Here is a 23,408-nt window from a genome sequence, read left to right as displayed (position 1 = left end):
ATATTCAGTATCTTATAAGAGCCTATATGGGAAAATAATCTGAAAAATAATGGGTAAATAACTGAATCACTTTGCTGTACACCTGAAACTGAAACACATCATTGTAAATCAACTAGACTTTAATTAAAAAAATACATTTAAAGAAAAAGAAAGACATACAGTATTGATGCCAGAGTCTGGCATTACCCACCTTAGAGCAAAACGGTATGATTTAGAGATGGCTAACTACCATATTTGTGAGATAAGCAACTACCTTCTTATCCTCCTCCCTCTCAAGAAACAAAAAGAACAAAGCAAAAACCTGGCCCCATTTTCCACTGAGAGAATACTTTTTTTTTCCTTGAAGACACTACTGTTGGTGGAAATGTTTGTGAGGGAGTATAAACTTCTGATTTGACTTTGGAATGTAAGTTCCAATCAGTACTTAATTACTTCTGTCTTTAAAGAGCCACATCCTGTAGAAGAAGCATTGACTACTGAGGTCCAAAGCACACAGAAGCTTTTCATAAGGTTATAATTATCTATGATTGTAAAAGGAAGAACATATACAATTCTTTTTTAAAAAAAAAGATCGATATATTTTTATTGAAGTACAGTTGATTTACAATATATATTTCCTTATAAAAATGCTTACTTTGTTTTTCTGGGGTCTTAGAGAGGGGACTGGGAGGAGAGGCTGAGACCCATACTGCAAATGCCTTACCACCACCCCTGTTTCCATCCATGAGGAGAGAGGTACCTCTATGGGGTTTCATTTACTGTCATGGTTACTCAAGTGAAAAGGGTTAGTTTTCAACATACCTGGGTCACAGGAGCTTACATGAGATGAGTGAAAAGTTCAGGCTCTATGCACTGGGAGGGATGGAGCACGGGTACTCTTAAAGCTTAATGGAGCCATAGTCCACCTCTCTAGTTCCATTTCCATTCCTCTCAAAATATGATCATCTAGCCCTTCGAACAAAGCTTCATTCACTCTTTGAGATGAAAAGAACAGTATAACAAGGCCTAACAACATAATGGATCCTGGTTATGCCAGAAAGAGCTCTGACTCAGAACCAGTTGCCTCAAACAAGTAAATCGTCTTTTTAAAATGCTGGGGAAGACACAGGGGAGGCAGTTTCACATACCACACTGAAGTGAAGTAGAACAAGGTCGGTTAAGCACTCTATCCTGAGACACACACCTTTCATTTTCAATTGTTTTCAAATAAAAAGAGAGAAATCCCCTTTTCAAGTTGGATTGTTTAAATGCACCTATAGCTACTCCTGTCTAGCAAAGGCTAGGCAAGCTCTCCCTACTGATGCATTTCAAAAAAGGTTCAATTGGCAAAAGAAAGCAAGTGCAAAGGGTTTTTGATAAAAGAGGACTAGAGGGAACACATTTTCCTTTCACAGAAATACTGTTCTAGAAAATCAGATGAAGTAGCAGTTCAAAACCACAAAAATGTACACATGGGTGAGATAAACAGGGAAATTAGAAAATTTCAAATTCAGACATTCAACTATACAAAATGATTCACTTAAAACGTGGGGTGGGGGGATAAATTAGGACTTTGAGATTAACAGATACACACTACTATATATAAAATAGATAAACAACAAGGACCTACTGTATAGCACAGGGAACTATAGTTGATACCTTGCAATAACCTGTAAGGTAAAGAATCTGAAAAATAATATACACACACACACACACACACACACACACACACATATATAAATGAATTGCTTTGCTGTACACTTAATACAAAACAAAGTATTATGACTTTCAGATTACAGCATAGCCTAACCCAGCATATGCTAAGAATGTGATTTTTCTACCACAGAGCCATGTGTGTGTATGTGTGTTAGTTGCTTAGTCATGTCCAACTCTTTGCGATCCCACGGACTGTGGTCTGCCAGGCTCCTCTGTCCATGGGATTCTCCAGGCAAGAATACTGGAGTGGGTAGCCTTTCCCTTCTCTGGGGGATCTTCCTGATCTGGGGACGGAATCCGGGTCCTACATTATAGGTGGATCCTTTACCATCTAAGCCACCAGGGAAGCCCACCACAGAACCATTCAGGTCTGTAAAGAACTCCTAGGAACCTGTCCTACCCTCAGCAGGGCTGTGCCTGCAGCTCCCTAGACCTACAGGCATACATTCTGTTTAGCGATGCTTTACGTAATTCCTAGGCAGCTCTATCTAGGCCTCACCAGATAGAAAAGACTAAATCAAAATCAGGACCTCTGAAATACCTCCTCTGATAAAGAGATAATTTTTTTTTTTTTACATAATGTACATGTAGAGTAGATTCTAATACTGGTTAGATTAGAACAAAAGGATTATGGTATCTACACTTAATTGCACATTTAAAGGATAATTATTTTTTGCTTTCCAAATGAATCATATCATCATCTTCTAAGCTATTATGAAATAGTATATCAAATCCATTGTTGAATTAGATGACAACTAGGTATTCTAAGTTTAGGTTATAATGTTTTTCTAATACCGTTATAACAAAGGTATAACTGATTTCTTAAACTAAGACTTTTTTTTCCTGCTAAGAACAATGGGAACCCACTCCAGTACTCTTGCCTGGAAAATCCCATGGACGGAGGAGCCTGGTAGGCTGCAGTCCATGCGGTCTCTAAGAGTCAGATACGACTGAACGTCTTCACTTTCACTTTTCACTTTCATGCATTGGAGAAGGAGGTGGCAACCCACTCCAGTGTTCTTGCCTGGAGAGTCCTGGGGACGGGGAAGCATGGTGGGCTGCCGTCCATGGTGTCGCACAGAGTCGGACATAACTGAAGCGGCTTAGCAGCAGCAGCAGCAACTAGTCAAGATATCTTATACATTATAGATTGCTCATGTGTGAAGGGAGTGACTGAGAAATTACTAGACATGAAGAAAAACAGAAGTTTTCATTTGTTAAAAATATGTGAAAATGAAATATACATGTTATATGCTACATATAGTCCTGCGTGAGTGGAGACACACACATACATACATATGCAGCAAGAGCTTTATTTCTCACAGAAGAGACACGTACAGAGTGAGAAAGGCTGACAGTTAGTAACCCCTTAAGTAGGTTAATGGTGTTGAGTTAACAGACAACAATACTATGATTAGAGTGTCTCACTCTGCTCAACACACTATGGGCATTCAATAAGCACTTGTAGAATTAAATTAAAAATCACTAAAAGGTTTCCATGCATAATAATCCTTTTGCACATTAAAAAAAATTTTTCCCTGATTCTGAAGTGGCCTGGGGGCTCAGGGATTCAATGTGGGTGGAACTGAGTTGGGTGCAGGGCAGTTTGTTGGTTTCAGGAAGCTGTTAGGTATAATTACCAATGTGAATCTAAAGGCATTTGACTGAGAACAGGGTCAAATTAACTGCAATGTCAGTATATAACAGCTGTTATTCATTTGATACTTTTTTGTAATAAGAATCAGAATATTGAAATATGGAACTGAAGCATGTTTCTAATAAGTGATTAGGCCATCTTCAAGGTATTTTGGTCATTTCTTATGTAGTCAGTTCGATCGTTTTCACTGACCTGCTCCAATATTTTCATGGTTTTCTAGCTAGTGAAGTTACATAAGGCATACATGGCAACAAGCACATACTGTAGAGGAAAGCAAAATTTGTAACTGCTGGCATTAGTCATATTCTACATAAGAATGATGAAATCTTATTAAATACTCAACACACTGAAGACAGTTCTTACAGTTTTTGCAAATTGGAGTTTTTGCATTTAGAATGTAAGAACTCTTAATGAGATCTAAAGTATATTACCTATCTTGTTTCACATATTTATTTTTGTCTCCTATTTAAAAGAATATTTTTAGTTGATGTAGAAATTTGTTTTATTGCTAAGGCAGATAGAATGAGAGTTTAGCACTTATTTCTAGTGAACTGAGGCCAGAAATGCAATTATTCTAGTATGAGGTCAGAAAAAAATTACTAGTGATAAGTGGCTCAAAGAGACTACAGGAAAAAATAACTAGAACCTTTGATTAATCTGGAGTGTATTCTGGAATTAGAATAGATGAAGCCCACTCTCCAACACTCATTTGCAGTGATCAGTTATGCTCTGAATAATGGCCCAGAGAAAATAACAAAGTCCTAATGATTTATCAGGGCTTCCCTTGTGGCTCAGCTGGTAAAGAATCTGCCTGCAATGCAGGAAACCTGGGTTCGATCCCCGGGTTGGGAAGATCTCCTGGAGAAGGGAAAGGCTACCCACTCGAGTACTCTGGCCTGGAAAATTCCATGGACTATATAGTCCATTGGGTTGCAAAGAGTCAGACACGACTGAGCGACTTTCACTTTCACTTCAATGATTTATCAATGATCTATACATTGTGGGCTGATTGCATGTACAAAACTATATTTAAGCACTATGTTGCACATTTTCACCTGTGTAAAATCTGAGGCCAAAAATACTGGGGGTTGAGGGAAGGTATTTGGGTGAGTTGGAGGAGGGCTGTGAACTAACAGAGTTCAGAAAGATTACAGATGATAAAGACTGGTGCCCAAATGGCTTTCTATAAAATTATAAGATCAGATTAAACAGAATATCTCTTCCTCTAGGCATGCTAGTCAACTAAGATTTTTATTGTTGTGATTATTTCTATTCATAGTTTTTCATTATATGCTCACTGAAATAACTATTCTTATTAAAGGGATAACAGCATTTAACACTTATTAAATGGTAACCACGTACCAAGCAAGTGCTAAGAGATTTACACATATTGTCTCATTTCATTCTTAAGAAAATCCTAGGAGGAGGATGGCATTTTTTCCTGTTTTATAGGCAAGGAAGCTTCCCTGGTGGCTCAAAGGGTAAAGAATCCACTTGCAATGCAGGAGACCTGGGTTTCATCCCTGGTTTGGGAAGATTGCCTGGAGGAGGGCATGGCAACCCACTCCAGTATTTTTGCGTGGAGAATCCCCATGGACAGAGGAGTGTCTTACAGGCTTACAGTCAATGGGGTTGCAAAGAGTAGGACACGACTGAGCTACTAAACAGCACAAGCTGAGGATCAGAGGGGTTAGGTGAATTGTTCAAAGTTATACTGTTTAGAGGTAGAGTCAGGATATGAACTCAGGTTTCTCTGGCTGTGAAGGAAAGGAGACTAAATTCTGTAATTGCAGGCTAAACAACTGCAAGGTCTAACTGAGATGACTTGTCACTGGGGTGGGGGGGTCACAGAGTCATCTGACTGAGTGTGATGTATCATTTGACGGTTGTTATTGCGGAAGCTGCTCTTGTACCTCAAAGCCTTAACCCAGTGCTTGAATTTAGAAATTTGAGAACTGTTTTTTGAATGAATGGCAGCAGTATGTTATGATGTTGCCTAAATTGGACCTAAAGATATTTCATTAAAATAATAATAAAATCCCAAATGTACACTACTAAATACCTTGGGTTGTTAAAGCTCTAAGGCCCTGGGCAAATCTTTACTGGCTAATTTTATTTGGGGAACCCCCCCCCACCTCACAACACACACACATACACACACACACACACTCACATACCACATATTTCCATTGAGAAAAATAAACCTAGACAGCAAAGAGAGAAAGTTTTTATTTTGAATAAATGGATTTCTTGAAATGTTTGCTGATATAGGGAGCAAGGCAATTTAAATAAATGGAATATCAACCAGATATTCTTTTTTTCTTCATTGTGTAATTGCTAGGTTGTGTCCAACCCTTTGTGACCCAGTGGACTGTAGCCCATCAGGCTCCTCTGTCTTCAGCATTTCTCAGGCAAGTATACTGGAGTGGGTTACCATTTCCTCCTCCAGGGGATCTTCCCAACCCAGGGATCGAACCTGCGTCTCCCACACTGGCAGGCATTGGCAGGCAGATCCTTTATTGCTGAGCCACCAGGGAAGCCTTATTTCTTCATAAATAGGGCTTATTGTTAAGTCACTGTTTTGCTTTGCATTAGCATCTATGAGTTGCCCATTATCACTTGTAAAATATGATAGAATGTGGCACCTAGTTTGTCTCAGAAATTTATATTATCAGGGGTGCTTCAATACTGTGCTATGCTTTGTTGCTCAGTCATGTCCGACTCTGTGACCCCATAGACTGCCAGGCTCCTGTGTCTGTGGGGATTCTCCAGGCAAGAATACTGGAATGGGTTGCTATGCCCTCTTCCAGGGGATCTTTCCCAAACCAGGGATCGAATCCAGGTCTCCCACATTGCAGGCAGATTCTTTACCATCTGAGTCATCAGGGAAGCCCAAGCTTTAATACTGCTTGGGATTAATTCTGTTATTTACAGATATTCTAATCTTTACTATTGGTTACTATAATTTAATGCCTAGGGTATGACATTTGGAAACATAATTTTGATCCATCCAGATTAAAATAATGTGAAATGAATTAATTAACTTATAACATACAATCATTTTAAAACTCAGAAAACTAAAATTGCTATCCACCACTAATGACAGAGGTTAAATGTTTAGGTTTATTGGTTAAAATTTGCTTATTCACTATCAGAAGACTGGATTTATCATCAAATCTGACTCAGGTAGCTGTCCTTATAATCATACTAGAAGTAAACAGGTAATTCTAATTTCCATATAATCTTATATGAGGAGAAGCAAAACTGTTCCTGATTAAATAATATTTGCATAAGAATCACACTTGGAGTTTCCAATTTCAAAACACTCTTTTTGAAATGCATTTATTTTTATTGCTTCCTGTTAGTCCTTGCAATTAATTTGCTGAGTTCCAGAAACATGAAAAGAAAGAGATTTATTCACAAATATTACAAATATTTGGTAAGCTTTCTTACTCTACTTACAGAATTAATTAATTTTTCATGATCCCTAAATTAATTATCATCTATATTAATACAATCAAAGGTTGGAGAACGTAGATTATGCCAAGTACTTTGCATAGTTTACATACTATTACACACATTTTAGAGTACATTTATTGATTTAGCATATGTTTGGCTGCATTTACATTAGCTTTCTTAATTTTATATTTAAATAAATGATGTATTACTGTGCATGCTTTAATTAAAATTATTTGTGGAATGGCACAATAAATATTGGTTGGATTAATGAAATAACCTAAGATGTCAAAATACATCAATACATAGTTATATATTGATGAAACTTTGCTGTTCTTAAAAAGTCTACACAATATTGTAAAGTATTTAGTCTCCAATTAAAATAAACAAATTTATATTAAAAAAAAAGTCTAGGCCATGAGTGAATCCATTGCTTCCAACACCAAATGCCTTTTTTTCCTCCATGTCTTTTATGAAAATTTTCCTTTGTCTACCACCTTCTTAAACTGCCACAGGTTGCAATTCCTTTGAAAGGAACATCAGAAATGAGCTAACTCCTTTTTTTCTTCACCTTTGACTGTTTTCTTCCAGCTATATCCACCTTGTGTTCAACTCTCCTTTCTTGTATTCTGGATCACTACCTGGGTAATCCCTGAACAAATTCCTATAATCACCTTGACTCTCCTACCTCATCACATCACAACTCATCACCTGACTTGCAAGACTCCTCACAAGTCTTTCCAACAGTCTTCCTATTTTTCCAATAGTTTCCAATTTCAAACTCTTCTCTGTCAATGATAAAAACGAGGACAATGAGAACCTGAGAAAATATTTACTGAACATTGAACTGTTCATCAGAGACCAATGACATCAACATGTAATTGATAGACTAGAGTATTAGCGACATCAGTCTCTGTGGATTACCTCATTTTACCCTCACAATAACAAAGAATGTTCTATTACTCCTGTTTATAGAGGAGGATATTAAGGCATAGAGAGATGAAAGTCCTTGTCAGAGATTATATGGGTACTCAGTTGCAGATCTAAGACCTGAACTTAGGACCTATCCTTGTCATTACTTTGATGTACTTCCCTGTGGGCCACCGAACAGTTCCTCCACGAGGCCTTCCACCTTCCATGCTGACATGTGCCAATGATGACATTAGTCCCATTTACTTAAATAGTTTCACCCCTGGTTAGCCAAATATTACCCATCCTTCAGCATCTAGTTCAATTGATACTTTCAGAGACCATAGCTAGTGAACTATGTGAAAAAATAGTTCAACTATTTTTTCAACTTCTTGTGAAACCTTACATCATTTTACCAGATCTCATTGATCTCTCCTTTTAGATAGTCTGAAGTAATCTCTATTATATATCAGTACACTGTTTGCTGGTTCAGCTTTATCACAACTGAAGAGTAGCAAAATATTTCACCTCAAAATATGCCACTATTTCAAGCTGAAGACAATTAAGAAGAAGCAGATACCAGAAAAACTCTCAGCCCTGTAGCTATCTGCCTAAAAGCAGGACATAAATTTGTGAAGGTGTCACTCTATTACTCTTTACCAGGAATAAAGAGAAGTTATTCATCAGAGACTATTCTTGATTGACTGTTATCCTTTCGGAAACAGCACCAGGGGAACCTATGTAACAGTTTACACACTAGCTCTTATCTTCCATTAGTTTCTTCATATATTTACATTCCCACAATTTGCCACACTAGAAACTCAAAGTGCTTTGCCTTTGTCTCATCTAAAAACTTCTAAAAATGTATTATTCTTTTGCTAAGATGATATATAAGCCCAAGTTCTAACCACCCCTTTGAGTTACTCATCACTGAATGCTCTCAGGTATATGCATGATGCATGTATTAATAAATCGGTTCATTTTTCTCCTGTTAATCTGCCTTTTGTCCATGTAATTTATAGGGCCCCAGTCAATGAACAGTTTTTTTCTCCCCTACACATCTCTGACAAAACTATAAACTAAAAAGCATGTGGACTATGTCTTGAACTTTTGTTTGAATTCTTCAATGAGCACAAAATGACTCATCATTAGCAGCAGCAAGAATTTTCTAGGCTCTGTGTTATGTACTACACTTATCACAAAAACAATAGGAGGCAAATGTCATTATCCTCTATTATGAATGAGGTAACTGAGGCATGAAGAGATGAAGGAAGAGAACAAGGTCATAAAGTGAGTAGGTGGCAGAGCTAGGACTGATCTCCACTTTTGTAATGTAGAGATTTTAATAATTTTTTAGTTATGTCACTTTACAAATGATGGTCTCTTTAATATATACCCATGTCTTTTTTCTCTTTTACAATAAAAAATACTATTTCTTATCATGGCCTTTGCCTTTGGACCTCTAATTCTTTCAAAATGGAGCCTTGAAACATGGCTTTTTTTTTTTGAGACATGGCATTTTTTAATGCATTTAACTGCAAAGACATAATTCTCTGGCTGCTTGGTTTCCATGATATCTTCACTTAATATTGAGCTTGGTTGATCACATCTAGATTACAGAAATAATCTTTTGTGGTTGCTTAACCCCTCGTCCAAGGTAAGGAGCAGTGGCTGCGCTTTGCTGGAGCAGCCGTGAAGAGATACCTCACATTCAAGGTAAGAGAAACCCAAGTAAGACGGTAGGTGTTGCAAGAGGGCATCAGAGGGCAGACACACTGAAACCATACAGAAAACTAGACAATCTAATCACACTAGGACCACAGCCTTGTCTAACTCAATGAAACTAAGCCATGCCCGTGGGGCCACTCAAGACGGGCGGGTCATGACAGAGAGTTCTGACAGAATGTGGTCCACTGGAGAAGGGAATGGCAAACCACTTCAGTATTCTTGCCTTGAGAACCCCATGAAAAGAGGAACTCCCCAGGTCAGTAGGTGCCCAATATGCTACTGGAGATCAGTGGAGAAATAACTCCAGAAAGAATGAAGGGATGGAACCAAAGCAAAAACAATACCAAGCTGTGGATGTGACTGGTGATAGAAGCAAGGTCCGATGCTGTAAAGAGCAATATCGCATAGGAACCTGGAATGTCAGGTCCATGAATCAAGGCAAATTGGAAGTGGTCAAACAAGAGATGGCAAGAGCGAACATCAAAATTCTAGGAATCAGCGAACTAAAATGGACTGGAATGGGTGAATTTAACTCAGATGACCATTATATCTACTAGTGTGGACAGGAATCCCTTAGAAGAAATGGAGTAGCCATCATGGTCAACAAAAGAGTTCGAAATGCAGTACTTGGATGCAATCTCAAAAACGACAGAATGATCTATGTTCGTTTCCAAGGCAAACCATTCAATATCACAGTAATCCATGTCTATGCCCCAACCAGTATCGCTGAAAAAGCTGAAGTTGAACGGTTCTATGAAGACCTACAAGACCTTTTAGAACTAACATCCCAAAAAGATGTCCTTTTCATTATAGGGGTCTGGAATGCAAAAGTAGGAAGTCAAGAAACACCTGGAGTAACAGGTAAATTTGGCCTTGGAATATGGAATGAAGCAGGGCAAAGACTAATAGAGTTTTGCCAAGAAAATGCACTGGTCATAACAAACACCCTCTTCCAACAACACAAAAGAAGACTCTACACATGGACATCACCAGATGGTCAACACCGAAGTCAGACTGATTATATTCTTTGCAGCCAAAGATGGAGAAGCTCTATACCGTCAACAAAAACAAGACCAGGAACTGACGGTGGCTCAGATCATGAACTCCTTATTACCAAATTCAGACTTAAATTGAAGAAAGTAGGGAAAACCATTAGACCGTTCAGGTATGACCTAAATCAAATCCCTTATGATTATACAGTGGAAGTGAGAAATAGATTTAAGGGCCTAGATCTGATAGATAGAGTGCCTGATAAACTATGGACTGAGGTTCGTGACATTGTCCAGGATACAGGGATCAAGACCATCCTCATGGAAAAGAAATGCAAAAAAGCAAAATGGCTGTCTGGGGAGGCCTTACAAATAGCTGTGAAAAGAAGAGAAGTGAAAAGCTAAGGAGAAAAGGAAAGACATAAGCATCTGAATGCAGAGTTCCAAAGAATAGCAAGAAGAGATAAGAAAGCCTTCCTCAGCGATCAATGCAAAGAAATAGAGGAAAACAACAGAATGGGCAAGACTAGAGATCTCTTCAAGAAAATTAGAGATACCAAGGGAACCTTTCATGCAAAGATGGGCTTGATAAAAGACAAAAATGGTATGGACCTAACAGAAGCAGAAGATATTAAGAAGAGGTGGCAAGAATGCAGAGAAGAACTGTACAGAAAAGATCTTCACAACCCAGATAATCACGATGGTGTGATCACTCACCTAGAGCCAGACATCCTGGAATGTGAAGTCAAGTAGGCCTTAGAAAACATCACTATGAACAAAGCTAGTGGAGGTGATGGAATTCCAGTTGAGCTATTTCAAATCCTGAAAGATGATGCTGTGAAAGTGCTGCACTCAATATGCCAGCAGATTTGGAAAACTCAGCCGTGGCCACAGGACTGGAAAAGGTCAGTTTTCATTCCAATCCCAAAGAAAGGCAATGCCAAAGAATGCTCAAACTACCGCATGATTGCACTCGTCTCACACGCTAACAAAGTGATGCTCAAAATTCTCCAAGACAGGCTTCAGCCATATGTGAACTGTGAACTTCCAGATGTTCAAGCTGGTTTTAGAAAAGGCAGAGGAACCAGAGCTCAAATGGCCAACATCCGCTGGATCATCGAAAAAGCAAGAGAGTTCCAGAAAAACATCTATTTCTGCTTTATTGACTATGCCAAAGCCTTTGACTGTGTGGATCACAATAAACTATGGAAAATTCTGAAAGAGATGGGAATACCAGACCACCTGACCTGCCTCCTGAGAAACCTGTATGCAGGTCAGGAAGCAACAGTTAGAACTGGACATGGAACAACAGACTGGTTCCAAATAGGAAAAGGAGTTCGTCAAGGCTGTATATTGTCACCCTGCTTATTTAACTTATATGCAGAGTACATCATGAGAAACTTTGGGCTTGAAGAAGCACAAGCTGGAATTAAGATTGCCGGGAGAAATATCAATAACCTCAGATATGCGGATGATACCACCCTTATGGCAGGAAGTGAAGAGGAACTAAAAAGCCTCTTGATGAAGGTGAAAGAGGAGAGTGAAAAAGTTGGCTTAAAAGTCAACATTCAGAAAACAAAGGTCATGGCATCTGGTCCCATCACTTCATGGGAAATGGGGAAACAGTGGAAACAGTGTCAGACTTTATTTTTGGGGGCTCCAAAATCACTGCAGATGGTGACTGCAGCCATGAAATTAAAAGACGCTTACTCCTTGGAAGCAAAGTTATGACCAACCTAGATAGCATATTGAAAAACAGAGACATTACTTTGCCAACAAAGGTCCGTCTAGTTAAGGCTATGGTTTTTCCTGTGGTCATGTATGGGTGTGAGAGTTGGACTGTGAAGAAAGCTGAGCGCCGAAGAATTGATGCTTTTGACCTGTAGCGTTGGAGAAGACTCTTGAGAGTCCCTTGGACTGCAAGGAGATCCAACCAGTCCATTCTGAAGGAGATCAGCCCTGGGATTTCTTTGGAAGGAATGATGCTAAAGCTGAAACTCCAGTACTTTGGCCACCTCATGTGAAGAGTTGACTCATTGGAAAAGACTGATGCTGGGAGGGATCGGGGGCAGGAGGAGAAGGGGACGACAGAGGATGAGATGGCTGGATGGCATCACTTTGGCGATGGACAGGGAGGCCTGGCGTGCCGCGATTCATGGGGTCACAAAGAGTCGGACACGACTGAGTGACTGAGCTTAACTGAACTTACCCATTAGTCCTCTGGATAATTAGATTCTAAAATATTTCCTCATGATGAATGTATATAATTTTGCATGCTAGATAAATACATCTTGTTGTTGTTACTCATTAGCTATATGGGATCACAGGAGATTTTTTAAAAGGGATGGGCTGACACTTTGTAAAGTTCATATGAAATAGAAACTTTACAGAAAAAGTATCTGTGTTTTTAAAGTCATTTGCAATTTTCAAATGACTTTGTTTACCCAAGGACTCTTTACTTGACTACATTTGTACAGGTCAGATTTCTTCATTCCAAATGTATCTATCTCCAGTCACATGTGCATGAACTATCTCTACAGCTTATATTATATGTAGCTCACAATGTTAATCCAATGTTCTACATCAGTTCTTTCAGTGGAAAATGGATAACACTTTTATAACTGGACACATTTACAAGTTCTTTGAATCACTTTTGGATGGCACCTCATTCTCATGTCTTCCATGGATTCACCTTTTATGTAGCTCCATCATGCCTCCTCCCAGACTCAAAGAATGTCTGCAACTGACTTCCACCTAGTTAACAGTAGTATCTTTTACAAGATACTAAGAAACTCACTGACACTGAACGCTGTTTTGATACCCAGTTACCGAACTCTGTTCTTATTCTTTCTTTTCTGCATCTTTGATCTTCTTAAGATTATATAATTTCAATGGAAGGATCTCTTTTTAAAACATATTTGCAAGTACTAACATGCATATACTCTAATTATCAAATAATATTTACAATAAACAATAATAATAAGATATGAGAGCTGGACCATAAAGAAGGCTGAGCACCAAAGAAATGATGCTTTCAAACTGGAGAAGATTTTTGAAAGTCCCCTGGACAGCAAGGAGATAAAACCAGTCAATCCTAAAGGAAATCAATCCTGAATATTCATTGGAAGGACTGATGCTGAAGTTGAAGCTCCAATACTTTGGCTGACTGATACAAAGAGCCGACTCATTAGAAAAAACCCTGATGCTGGGAAAGATTGAGGGCAGAAGAAGGAGGCGACAGAGGATGAGATGGTTGGATGGCATCACTGACTCAATGGACATGAGTTTGAGCAAACTCTGGGAGATGGTGAAGGACAGGGAAGCCTGGCGTGCCGCAGTCCACAGGATCACAAAGATTCGGACACGACTTAGCTATTGAACAATGAACGACATTTGCTACATATGGGCCACCAATCAAAAACCTAATGGTGAGGTCAAACTGGATTTAAGTTGGACCTCTAACCCAACATGACTGGTTTCCCTTCACCAAGTGAAGGGACAGATGTGTACACATGGAGAATGCCATGTGAAGACTTAAGTTATGCTGCCATGAGCCAAGGAACTAACAGAAACAAAGAAGAAACAAAGAAACAAAGAAAAAATAGAAGCCCAAAATGGATGGATCCTTCCCTAGTGTCTTCAGAAAGAGCATCACCCTGCCTATACCTTCCTTTCAGATTTCTGTCCTCCAGAACTGGGAGACAATAAACCTTGTTGTTCTAAGCCATGCAGTTTGTGGTATTTTCTTATAATAGGCCTAGGAAACTAATAAGCTTGCACGCCTGCGTGTGTGCTCAGTCGTGTGCAACTCTTTGCAACCTCATGGACTTAGCCTGCAAAGCTCCTCTGTCCATGGGATTCTCCAGGCAAGAATACTGGAGTGGGTTGAAATTTCCTCCTGCAGGGGCTCTTCCTAACCCAGGGATCAAACTCATGTCTCCTGCAGCTCCTGCATTGGCAGACGGATTCTTTACTACTGAGCCACTTGGGAAGCCTACATAACTAATATATCCTAACTTTAATAATCAAAAACCAATGATTCTCAAGTCTTTCTCATCCAAACCTTTCCTGAGTTTAATATGCACATACACAATAGCTTCTTAGATATTTCCCATCTTTACAACGTTTCTTAAAATGACACAAGATTCAAAATGTCACCTATCATGTAATCCTCCTGATGAAGTCTGCTCTATTTGTGAATTGTTTTTTCTTTATTTATTAAATTGATTTATTTATTAAAGAAGGTACCCCTTTCTTTAATGCCCCCTTCCCTTAATTCTCTCATCTAAAATTTTCAGGGTCAGTCAATTCTACATTTTAACAACCCTCTGGTGATGGTTAATTTTATGTGTCAGCTTGGCTGGGCCATGGTATCCACATATTAGTTCAGACTAATGAGGGTGTTTTTGGATGAGATAAATATTTAAGTCAGTGGATTTTTGAGTAAATCAGATTGCCTTTTGTAATGCAGGTGGGCCTCATCCAATCACTTGAAGTTCTGAATAGATCAAAAAACTGATCACCCCTGAGCAAGAGGGAATTCTACCAGCAGATTGCCTTTGGACTTGAACTACAACATGGGTTCTTCCCTGGCTCTCCAGGGTGCCATCCTACTCTGCAGATTTTGGAAATACCAGCTTCTATAATCACATGAGCCAATTCCTTAAAATAAATCTGTCTGTACATATCCACAACCTATAGAATAGAATACACTTCTTACTGGTAACTTCTGTAATGGCATTACCACTGCATTAATTCAGGCCACCATCATCTATTGTCAAGACTGTGATAACCTCTTAACCTCTGTTGTCTCATGCTGTTCCCTTTTCAGTCCATTCTCTATGTTTTTGTCAAAATGATCTTTCTAAGAAACCTATGAAAGCACATTAACTTTCTATTTAGAAACATTCATAGATTTACCATAGCTCTCACTGTAAGACCCTTAGCATAACTAAGAGAATGCACAATCTGTCCGCTACCTCCTCCAGCCTCTTCTCTCAGTACTCCTCTATGCACGTAAGGGAGCTAATATTCAGTGCTATTCTACTTGTTAAGTGAGAACTTCCTGCAAATACCCACTGCCATGCTGTGCCCTAGTCCTTTCCCTAATTGAGTGATCGTCAGTCAGGATCTGTTCTTTTGATCCTAATTATGAAACTTGCTTGCTAAATTATGTTGATACTATCTTATTTTTACCTTGGCAGTTTACTTTCTTCTTTTTATTATTTTTAAAATGTCCTGGTGGCTCAAACATTAAAGAATCTGCTTGCAATGCAGGAGACATAGTTTTGATCCCTGGATTTTGAAGATCCCTTGGAGAAGGGAATGGCTACCCAGTCTAGTATTCTTGTCTGGAGAATCCCATGGACAGAGAAGCCTGGCAGGCTACAGTCCATAGTGTGGCAAAGAGTTGGACACCACTGACCAACTAACACTTTCCCATTTCACCTCACAGTGATTTACAATATTGTGTTAGTTACAATTGTGTGTTAGTACAGTGCAGTGATTCAGTTATGTGTGTGTGTGTGTGTGTGTATATGTATACACACACACAGGCACACACAGGCACACACACACACACACACATATATATGGCAAAAGATATATCCCACCCAATCCAAACAGACAGAAAATAACTAGGCTTGGGGAAAGACCTCATCTTTAACACAGATTTTATGGAGTGGGCATGAATCAGCAAAGAAACAGAGAGTGAAAAACACCTCAATCTCCACACCTTGAAATGTGTGTGTCTGTGAATGTATGTGTGTGCTTGTGTTTGGGAAACCCAAATGTTGCACTGAGATTCTGCCTCACTCAAAATTAGGGATGTTGGCATATCTGTGCAGGGACTTGCAAGACCTGTCATGCTCCATTTTCCTCTGAGTAAATCAGCCATTTATTGAGAATATATATATATATATATATATATATATATATTCTTTTTCACATTCATTTCCATTATGGTATATTACAGGATACTGAATATAGTTCCCTGTGCCATAAGTGGGACCTTGATGTTTATCCATTCTGTATACTTTTTTTCTTTTAAAATTATGCTTATTTCCTGGGCAAAAAAATAAACTGTAGTCACTTTCTAAAAATTTGTATGTATTTTAAAGGTATGAAGAAAATGGTAGCAATATCACTTTTGACGATTTGCCAAATATCACTTTAGAAGATTTATGGCAGAGTAATTGATAATGGGGCTTCCCTGATGGCTCAGATGGTAAAGAATCTGCATGCAATGCAGGAGACCGGGGTTCGATCCCTGGGTCGGGAAGATCCCCTGGAGAAGGGAATGGCAACGCACTCCAGTATTCTTGCCTGGGGAATTCCATGAACAGAGGAGCCTGGTGGAATACAGTCTGTGGGATCGCAGAGACAGATGCGACTGAGCGACCAACACTTTCACTTTCTATTATAATAAACACTTGTAATTTAAAATGCATAATAATAATAATTAATAATTAACTTTGGCCACAGACTGCCTAGGATCAGATCTTGGTTCTACCTCTTACTCTCTATGGCAACTTGGACAACTCCCTTAACTTCTCTGTGCCTCAGTTTCCTCATCTTAAAATGAGATAGTAATACTCTTCTATTAGGGTTTTGTGAGGATTAAATATATTCAAATACATAAAATTCCTAGAACAGTTCCTGATACACAGTAAGTACTACATGTTTGCTGTTGTTGCTGTTGTTATTGCTATTATTATTTGACAATGGCATTTATAAGTGCAAAGATGCTATCACCAGACTATTTAGACTCTAATCTTGCTGATAATACTTCCTATTTGTGTGACCTTGGCAAGTTCCTTAATTTCTATGAGCTTCAGTTTCCTCATCTATAAAATGAGATAATAATAGCATCTGTCTCATAGAGATGTTATGAAGATTAATGTCCTTAAAATATGTGAAAGCCTTAGAACAGTGCTTGACACATGGTAAACATTATACAGTGCTTGCAATTCTGAATATCATATATTTAGAAACAGGTGGTCCATATTAATCATATTATCTTGCATCCTGTTCAGATTTTGTTTTTAAATTCTCTAACCATCAGTGGCAAAGGCTATGCTTTTTCATTATTCAGTTGCAGGTACCTCATGCTGACCACTTTCTTTCCTTACCCTCTCTTCTTTAAAAAGAAAACAAAACCAAAGCAAAAAAATTCACCTTTTATATGCAGTCATTCTTCCTAACCAAGAAAACAACTTACTTCATGCTATGTGGATATACCAGTATTTTGTTCGTAGGCTCACAACTGGACAAGGTGCTTTCTCCCTATTTTTTTTCAGCTTTTAATAGTGCCGTCAATATCCATTAAGACGTGAAACATTCAAGATCCCAAGGGAGGGTGTTAGTCGTTACTGTACTATCAATAGGCACGTGCCAATAAAATAAAATTAAAACCATAAGGCTCATCTCCCCAGACCAGTGTTTCTCTTTTCATCTCACTCATTCAGAACATATATAATTTGATTAAAGATATGAAAAGAAAAAGAGTGTTGCAACAACATATTACCTTGCATTGGCTATCAAAAATCCTGTCTTCAGTGTAGGATGACAAGAAATAAAGATAATAATGAGAGATATTTGATAAAAGTAACTAATAATATGGTAAATTTTCTACCCAAACCATAATTATTCAGTTTATAATTAAAAATTAATTAAGTGCAATTATTTTACACTTCATATGTCTTTTTTTTTTTAATGGAAGCACTTCATACCTTTGTTTATATCAATGAGTTGTTTCTTTTTCTTCTGGCGTTCCAACTTTTCTTGTTCAGCTTTCTCTTTTGCAAGCTTCGCCCTCCTAGTCTTCTCTTCCAGTTCTTTTCTCTTGTGGTTTTCTTTCACTGCTTCCTGTACATATAAACAAAGTTAAAAATTCTTACATTGCCTATATATTAGAGGAGTTGTGTAATTTAAAAATTCTATATACACATGTGTAGACGTTCAGAGATGGAATAGTATTATAGCAGCTTTTAGGTATGTGCATGTACTTTTGAGAGGATGAAATAAGCCTAAGATATTTCTTCTTGAAAAAAAAAAGTATACTCAGGATTTAATTGCTATTATATTTAACTTATATGCAGAGTACATCATGAGAAATGCTGGGCTGGAAGAAGCACAAGCTGGAATCAAAATTGCCAGGAGAAATATCAATAACCTCAGATATGCAGATGACACCACCCTATGGCAGAAAGTGAAGAGGAACTAAAAAGCCTCTTGAAAGTGAAAGAGGAGAGTGAAAAAGTTGGCTTAAAGTTCAACATTCAGAAAACTAAGATCATGGCATCTGGTCCCATCACTTCATGGCAAATAGATGGGGAAACAGTGGAAACAGTGTCAGACTTTATTTTTGGGGGCTCCAAAATCACTGCAGATGGTGACTGCAGCCATGAAATTAAAAGACGCTTACTCCTTGGAAGCAAAGTTATGACCAACCTAGATATTGAAAAGCAGAGACATTATTTTGCCAGCAAAGGTCCGTCTAGTCAAGGCTATGGTTTTTCCTGTGGTCATGTATGGATGCGAGAGTAGGACTGTGAAGAAAGCTGAGGGCTGAAGAATTGATGCTTTTGAACTGTGGTGTTGGAGAAGACTCTTGAGAGTCCCTTGGACTGCAAGGAGATCCAACCAGTCCATTCTAAAGGAGATCATCCCTGGATGTTCTTTGGAAGGAATGATGCTAAAGCTGAAACTCCAGTACTTTGGCCACCTCATGCAAAGAGTTGACTCATTGGAAAAGACTGATGCTGGGAGGGATTGGGGGCAGGAAGAAAAGGGGATGACAGAGGATGAGATGGCTGGATGGCATCACCGACTCGACAGACGTGAGTCTGAGTGAACTCCGGGAATTGGTGATGGACAGAGAGGCCTGGCGTGCTGTGATTCATGGGGTCGCAAAGAGTCGGACACGACTGAGCGACTGAACTGAACAGAACTGAACTGGGGTGCTAGAAAATTAGAAACATGAATATTTACAGATTTACCAATAAACATTCTGTCTCTGTTGCTGAAATATGAAATAGTTTTGATGCACAAGAAAAAGTTTAATAGGGAAATATGGTTAGCAGGTATTCTACCACCTTTTTTTTTTTTTTTTTTAACGCTTTCCCCTTCCCTGAAAAATGTTTTTTTAAAACCAACTGATAAGATTTTTGTGAGGAAAAATGAGATACATTTATAAAGTACTTAGAACACTTAGTCTATGACAGTGATGATGGTGGGGGTGGTCATCATTACCTCTAATGGTGCAGGGCATGAAATAATCAGCCATATTGTCACAGGAAAGACAAAGCTGCAAGTTTAATAGCATTTACATGTCAAGATCTTTAGGAATGCTGAAATGTACCTCCAGCTATTGTCTGTTTTATTTTGCATAATGTGTGGAACTCAAGGTAATCAGTACATTTCAGCAGACAGTATAGGATAAAGTTAGAGTAAACAGTTCAGCTGGACTAATAGTACTTTAGAGAAGAGTCATTTTAGAGAAATCACTAATACAGAGACACATCAACTGCAAATTCCTTCCATCAAATTGTTCTGCTTTTCTTTTTCCTATTCTACTTCATTAGACCTATTTTACAGCATGTACCAACTATTTCACAAAAACTGTTTTGTTCCAAAAACCCCATAGAAGAAGACTCAATGACAAGAATACATCTATAAGGCTTGGCCTGGAGGTACCTATATTAAAATATTTTCTCTAATATTAAAAGATATAATAGTTTTCATCGATTTCGTTTTTAAAACCTTTATTTGTATTTCTTTATTTGACTGTGCCACATTTTAGTTGCAGCATGAGGGATCTCCAATCTTCACTGAGGCATGAGGGATCTTTTTTATTAGTTGAGGCATGTTGGAATCATCAGTTGGAGCATGTGGGACCTTAGTTCACCAACCAGGGGTCAAACCCAGGCCTGCAAAGGGAGTATGGAATCTCAGCCACTGGACTGCCAGGGAAGTCCCTATAATAGTTTTCAAAAGCCTTTAAAAAGCACTTTCAAAGATATTCTTCTGATTTGCAAGAATTATTGGTACCTCTCCCTTCTACTACGGCTATCACACTAGCACATCCAGAATTATGCTAAGAGCACAAAATACTCTGGCTCCTGTAGACAAACTCAAAGACTTACCACTTAAACTTGAATAACAGAATCATAATTTTGGAGCAGCGTTTCTCAACTTCAGCACTGTTGTCATTTGGGGCAAGACAATTCTTGGTTGTAGGCTTCCCAGGTGGCTCAGTGGTAAAGAATCCACCTGCTAAGCAGGAGTCGTAGGTTTGATCCCTGGATTGGGAAGGTCCCCTGGAGAAGTAAATGGCAACCCACTCCAGTATTCTTGCTGGGAAATCCCATGGACAGAGGAGCCAATGGGCTACAGTTCATGGGGTCACAAAGAGTTGTATACAACTTAGCAACAACAATAAATTCTTTGTTGGAGGAGTGCCGTGTGTCTTGTAAGATATTTAGCAGCACTTTTGACCTCCACTGACTAGATGCCGGTAGCACCTTTCTGGTTGTGACAGCCAAAAATGTCTCCAGAGACTGGCAGATGTTATCCAGGTTGAGAAGGACTAACCTAGGGGGTTTTATAGAAATTAATTTATTCACCAAAAATTGAAAATTGCCTGTTCCGCTGAAAGCATCTTCTTTTTGTAGATATGGAAACTAAGTTCTGAATGAGTTTAACTACTTGTCTAAGGTCACACATTTATGTAATTGCAAAGTTGGGAAAAGAACCCATGTCTCTTCTCAGTGTTTAATGTTTGTTTGATTCTTTGAGGAAGAAAAGATAATGTTGATCCACATTGGTGGATGTACATTTTGGTGTATGGCACCAAAAGCACAACCAACCAACGAAAGAAACAGATAAATAAAAGTTCATCAAAACTAAAAACTTTTATCTATCAAAGAACATTGTCAAGGGAATTCCCTGGCAGTCCAATGGTTAGAACTTGGCACTCTCACTGCCAGGGCCTGGGTTCAATCCCTGGTTTGGGTACTAAGGTCCTGCAAGCTGTGTGCTGCAGCCAAAAGGGAAGGGGGAAGAAAAAAGAACACTATCAAGACAGCAAAGAGATAACCCACAGAATGGGAGAAAATATTTGTAAGTCGTGAATCTGATAGGAACATATAAAAACTTTTACTACTCAACCATAAAAAGACAAATAACCCAACTAAAAATGGGCAAAAGATTTAAATGGACATTTTTGCAAAGAAGATAGAGAGCCAATAAGTATAGGAAAAGACATTCAACATCATTAGTCACTAGGGAATTGCAAATCAAAATCACAGTGAGGTACCACTTTATGAATACTAAGATGGCTATAATAAAAAAAAAAAAACACAACAAAACAGATAATAACTAGTGAGGAATTGGAAAAATTCGAATGCCTTGCATTGCTGGTGTGAAAGTAAAATAGTCATCTTGGAAAGCTGTCTGAGTCCTTCAAAATGCTGAACATAAGAGTTACAATAGGAACCAACAATTCCACTTCTGGATATATATCCAGGAGAAAAGAAAACACATGTTCATACAAAAACTTGTGCAAGATTTTTCTTTAGAAGGATTATTTCCAATAGCCAATAAGTGGAGACAACCCAAATGTCTATCAACGGATAAATGGATAAACAAAATATGGTACATACTGTTTATGGAATATTGTTCGACCATAAAAAGAATAAAGTACTGATACATGACGCAACATGAATGAACCTTAAAATATTATGCTAAGTGAAAGAAGTCAAACACAAAAGGCCACATATGGTATGATTCCATTCATATGTAGTGTCCAGAATAGACAAATCCATGGAGAGAGAAAGCAGACTATTGGTTGACAGAAGGAGGAGCAGGGAATGGAGAATGACTGTTAATGAGTCTGGGGCTTCTTTTTGGTCATGATGAAAATGTTCTGGAGTTATGTAGTGGTGATGGTTGCAGAATCTTGTGAATATATTAAAAACCACTGATTCGGTATTTCAAAAGGGTGAATTTTATGATATGTAAATTATATCTCAATAAAAAATAATAAAATAAAAAATAAGTATTTGAAAAAGGCAGGATTGAAATAAAATTGGAACTTAGAAAAAAGGCAACATACATTCAGGCTCTGATACTAACAAGTTGCATGATCTTTGGTAAGTAACATAAGAGGAGGTGAGTAGCAGAAGAGGGAAGGGAGGTTAATGCTTGTGTATATTTTATTACCAGTCAGATTTCTGATCTGGTGAACCATTAACCAACATCTGGACATTATCACTTTACTGGACTATTTAGCTGTTGAACGCTGTCATTTATTATGAAGATAGAAAAAACTGGTAACTTGCAGTTGTATTTCTTCCTTGTCCTGATAATAACAGCTATTTTTTAATGGAAAATTATTATATGTCAGGTATTTAAAGTAAAGAACTTCAGATATTTATAGAAAACCTACAAAACAATTAGTATTTGTTCTCATTTTACAGATGGTAAAACTTAGGCTCAGGTAGGTTAAATGAGATGTCCAAGGCTCTGCAGCTACTGCTGCTAAGTCACTTCAGTCGTGTCTGACTCTGTGCGACCCCATGGACGGCAGGCCACCAGGCTCCTCCGTCCCTGGGATTCTCCAGGCAAGAACACTGGAGTGGGTTGCCATTTCCTTCTCCAGTGCATGAAAGTGAAAAGTGAAAGTGAAGTCACTCAGTTGTGTCCAACTCTTCGCGACCCCATGGACTGCAGCCCACCAGGCTCCTCCATCCATGGGGCTCTGTAGGTACTTAAATACCAGAACCATATATGTTCACTCACATTACCATGATGCCTTCCAAGTAAAGTTGTCAAATAAAAAACAGGACACTCAGCTAAATTTGAATGTCAGATAGTATTTCATTGTCTTTTGTAACTGAGTAATAATGTGAACTTTTTTTTTTTTTAGTTTAAGTATATCCCATTCAATACTTAGCATATACTTATATTAAAAA

The 23,408-nt window shown here is 38.3% G+C and overlaps 1 protein-coding gene across 9 annotated transcripts in view; it reads right to left on the bottom strand.

Moving 5' to 3' along the window:
• DIAPH2 (diaphanous related formin 2) overlaps positions 1-23,408 on the bottom strand; it is a 981,259-nt gene that overhangs the window by 191,234 nt on the left and 766,617 nt on the right. For all 9 annotated transcript variants that reach the window (XM_055563958.1, XM_055563957.1, XM_055563959.1 and 6 more), the window contains one exon: positions 18,165-18,300. In XM_055563958.1, coding sequence (XP_055419933.1) covers positions 18,165-18,300 — 136 coding nt within the window. The remainder of the gene's footprint in view (positions 1-18,164; positions 18,301-23,408) is intronic.

This window comes from Bubalus kerabau, chromosome X, assembly GCF_029407905.1.
Source record: "Bubalus kerabau isolate K-KA32 ecotype Philippines breed swamp buffalo chromosome X, PCC_UOA_SB_1v2, whole genome shotgun sequence".
Classification (NCBI taxonomy): Eukaryota; Metazoa; Chordata; class Mammalia; order Artiodactyla; family Bovidae; genus Bubalus; species Bubalus kerabau.
Note: the sequence above shows the minus strand (reverse complement) of the source record. Positions and strands in the feature narration are given on the sequence as shown.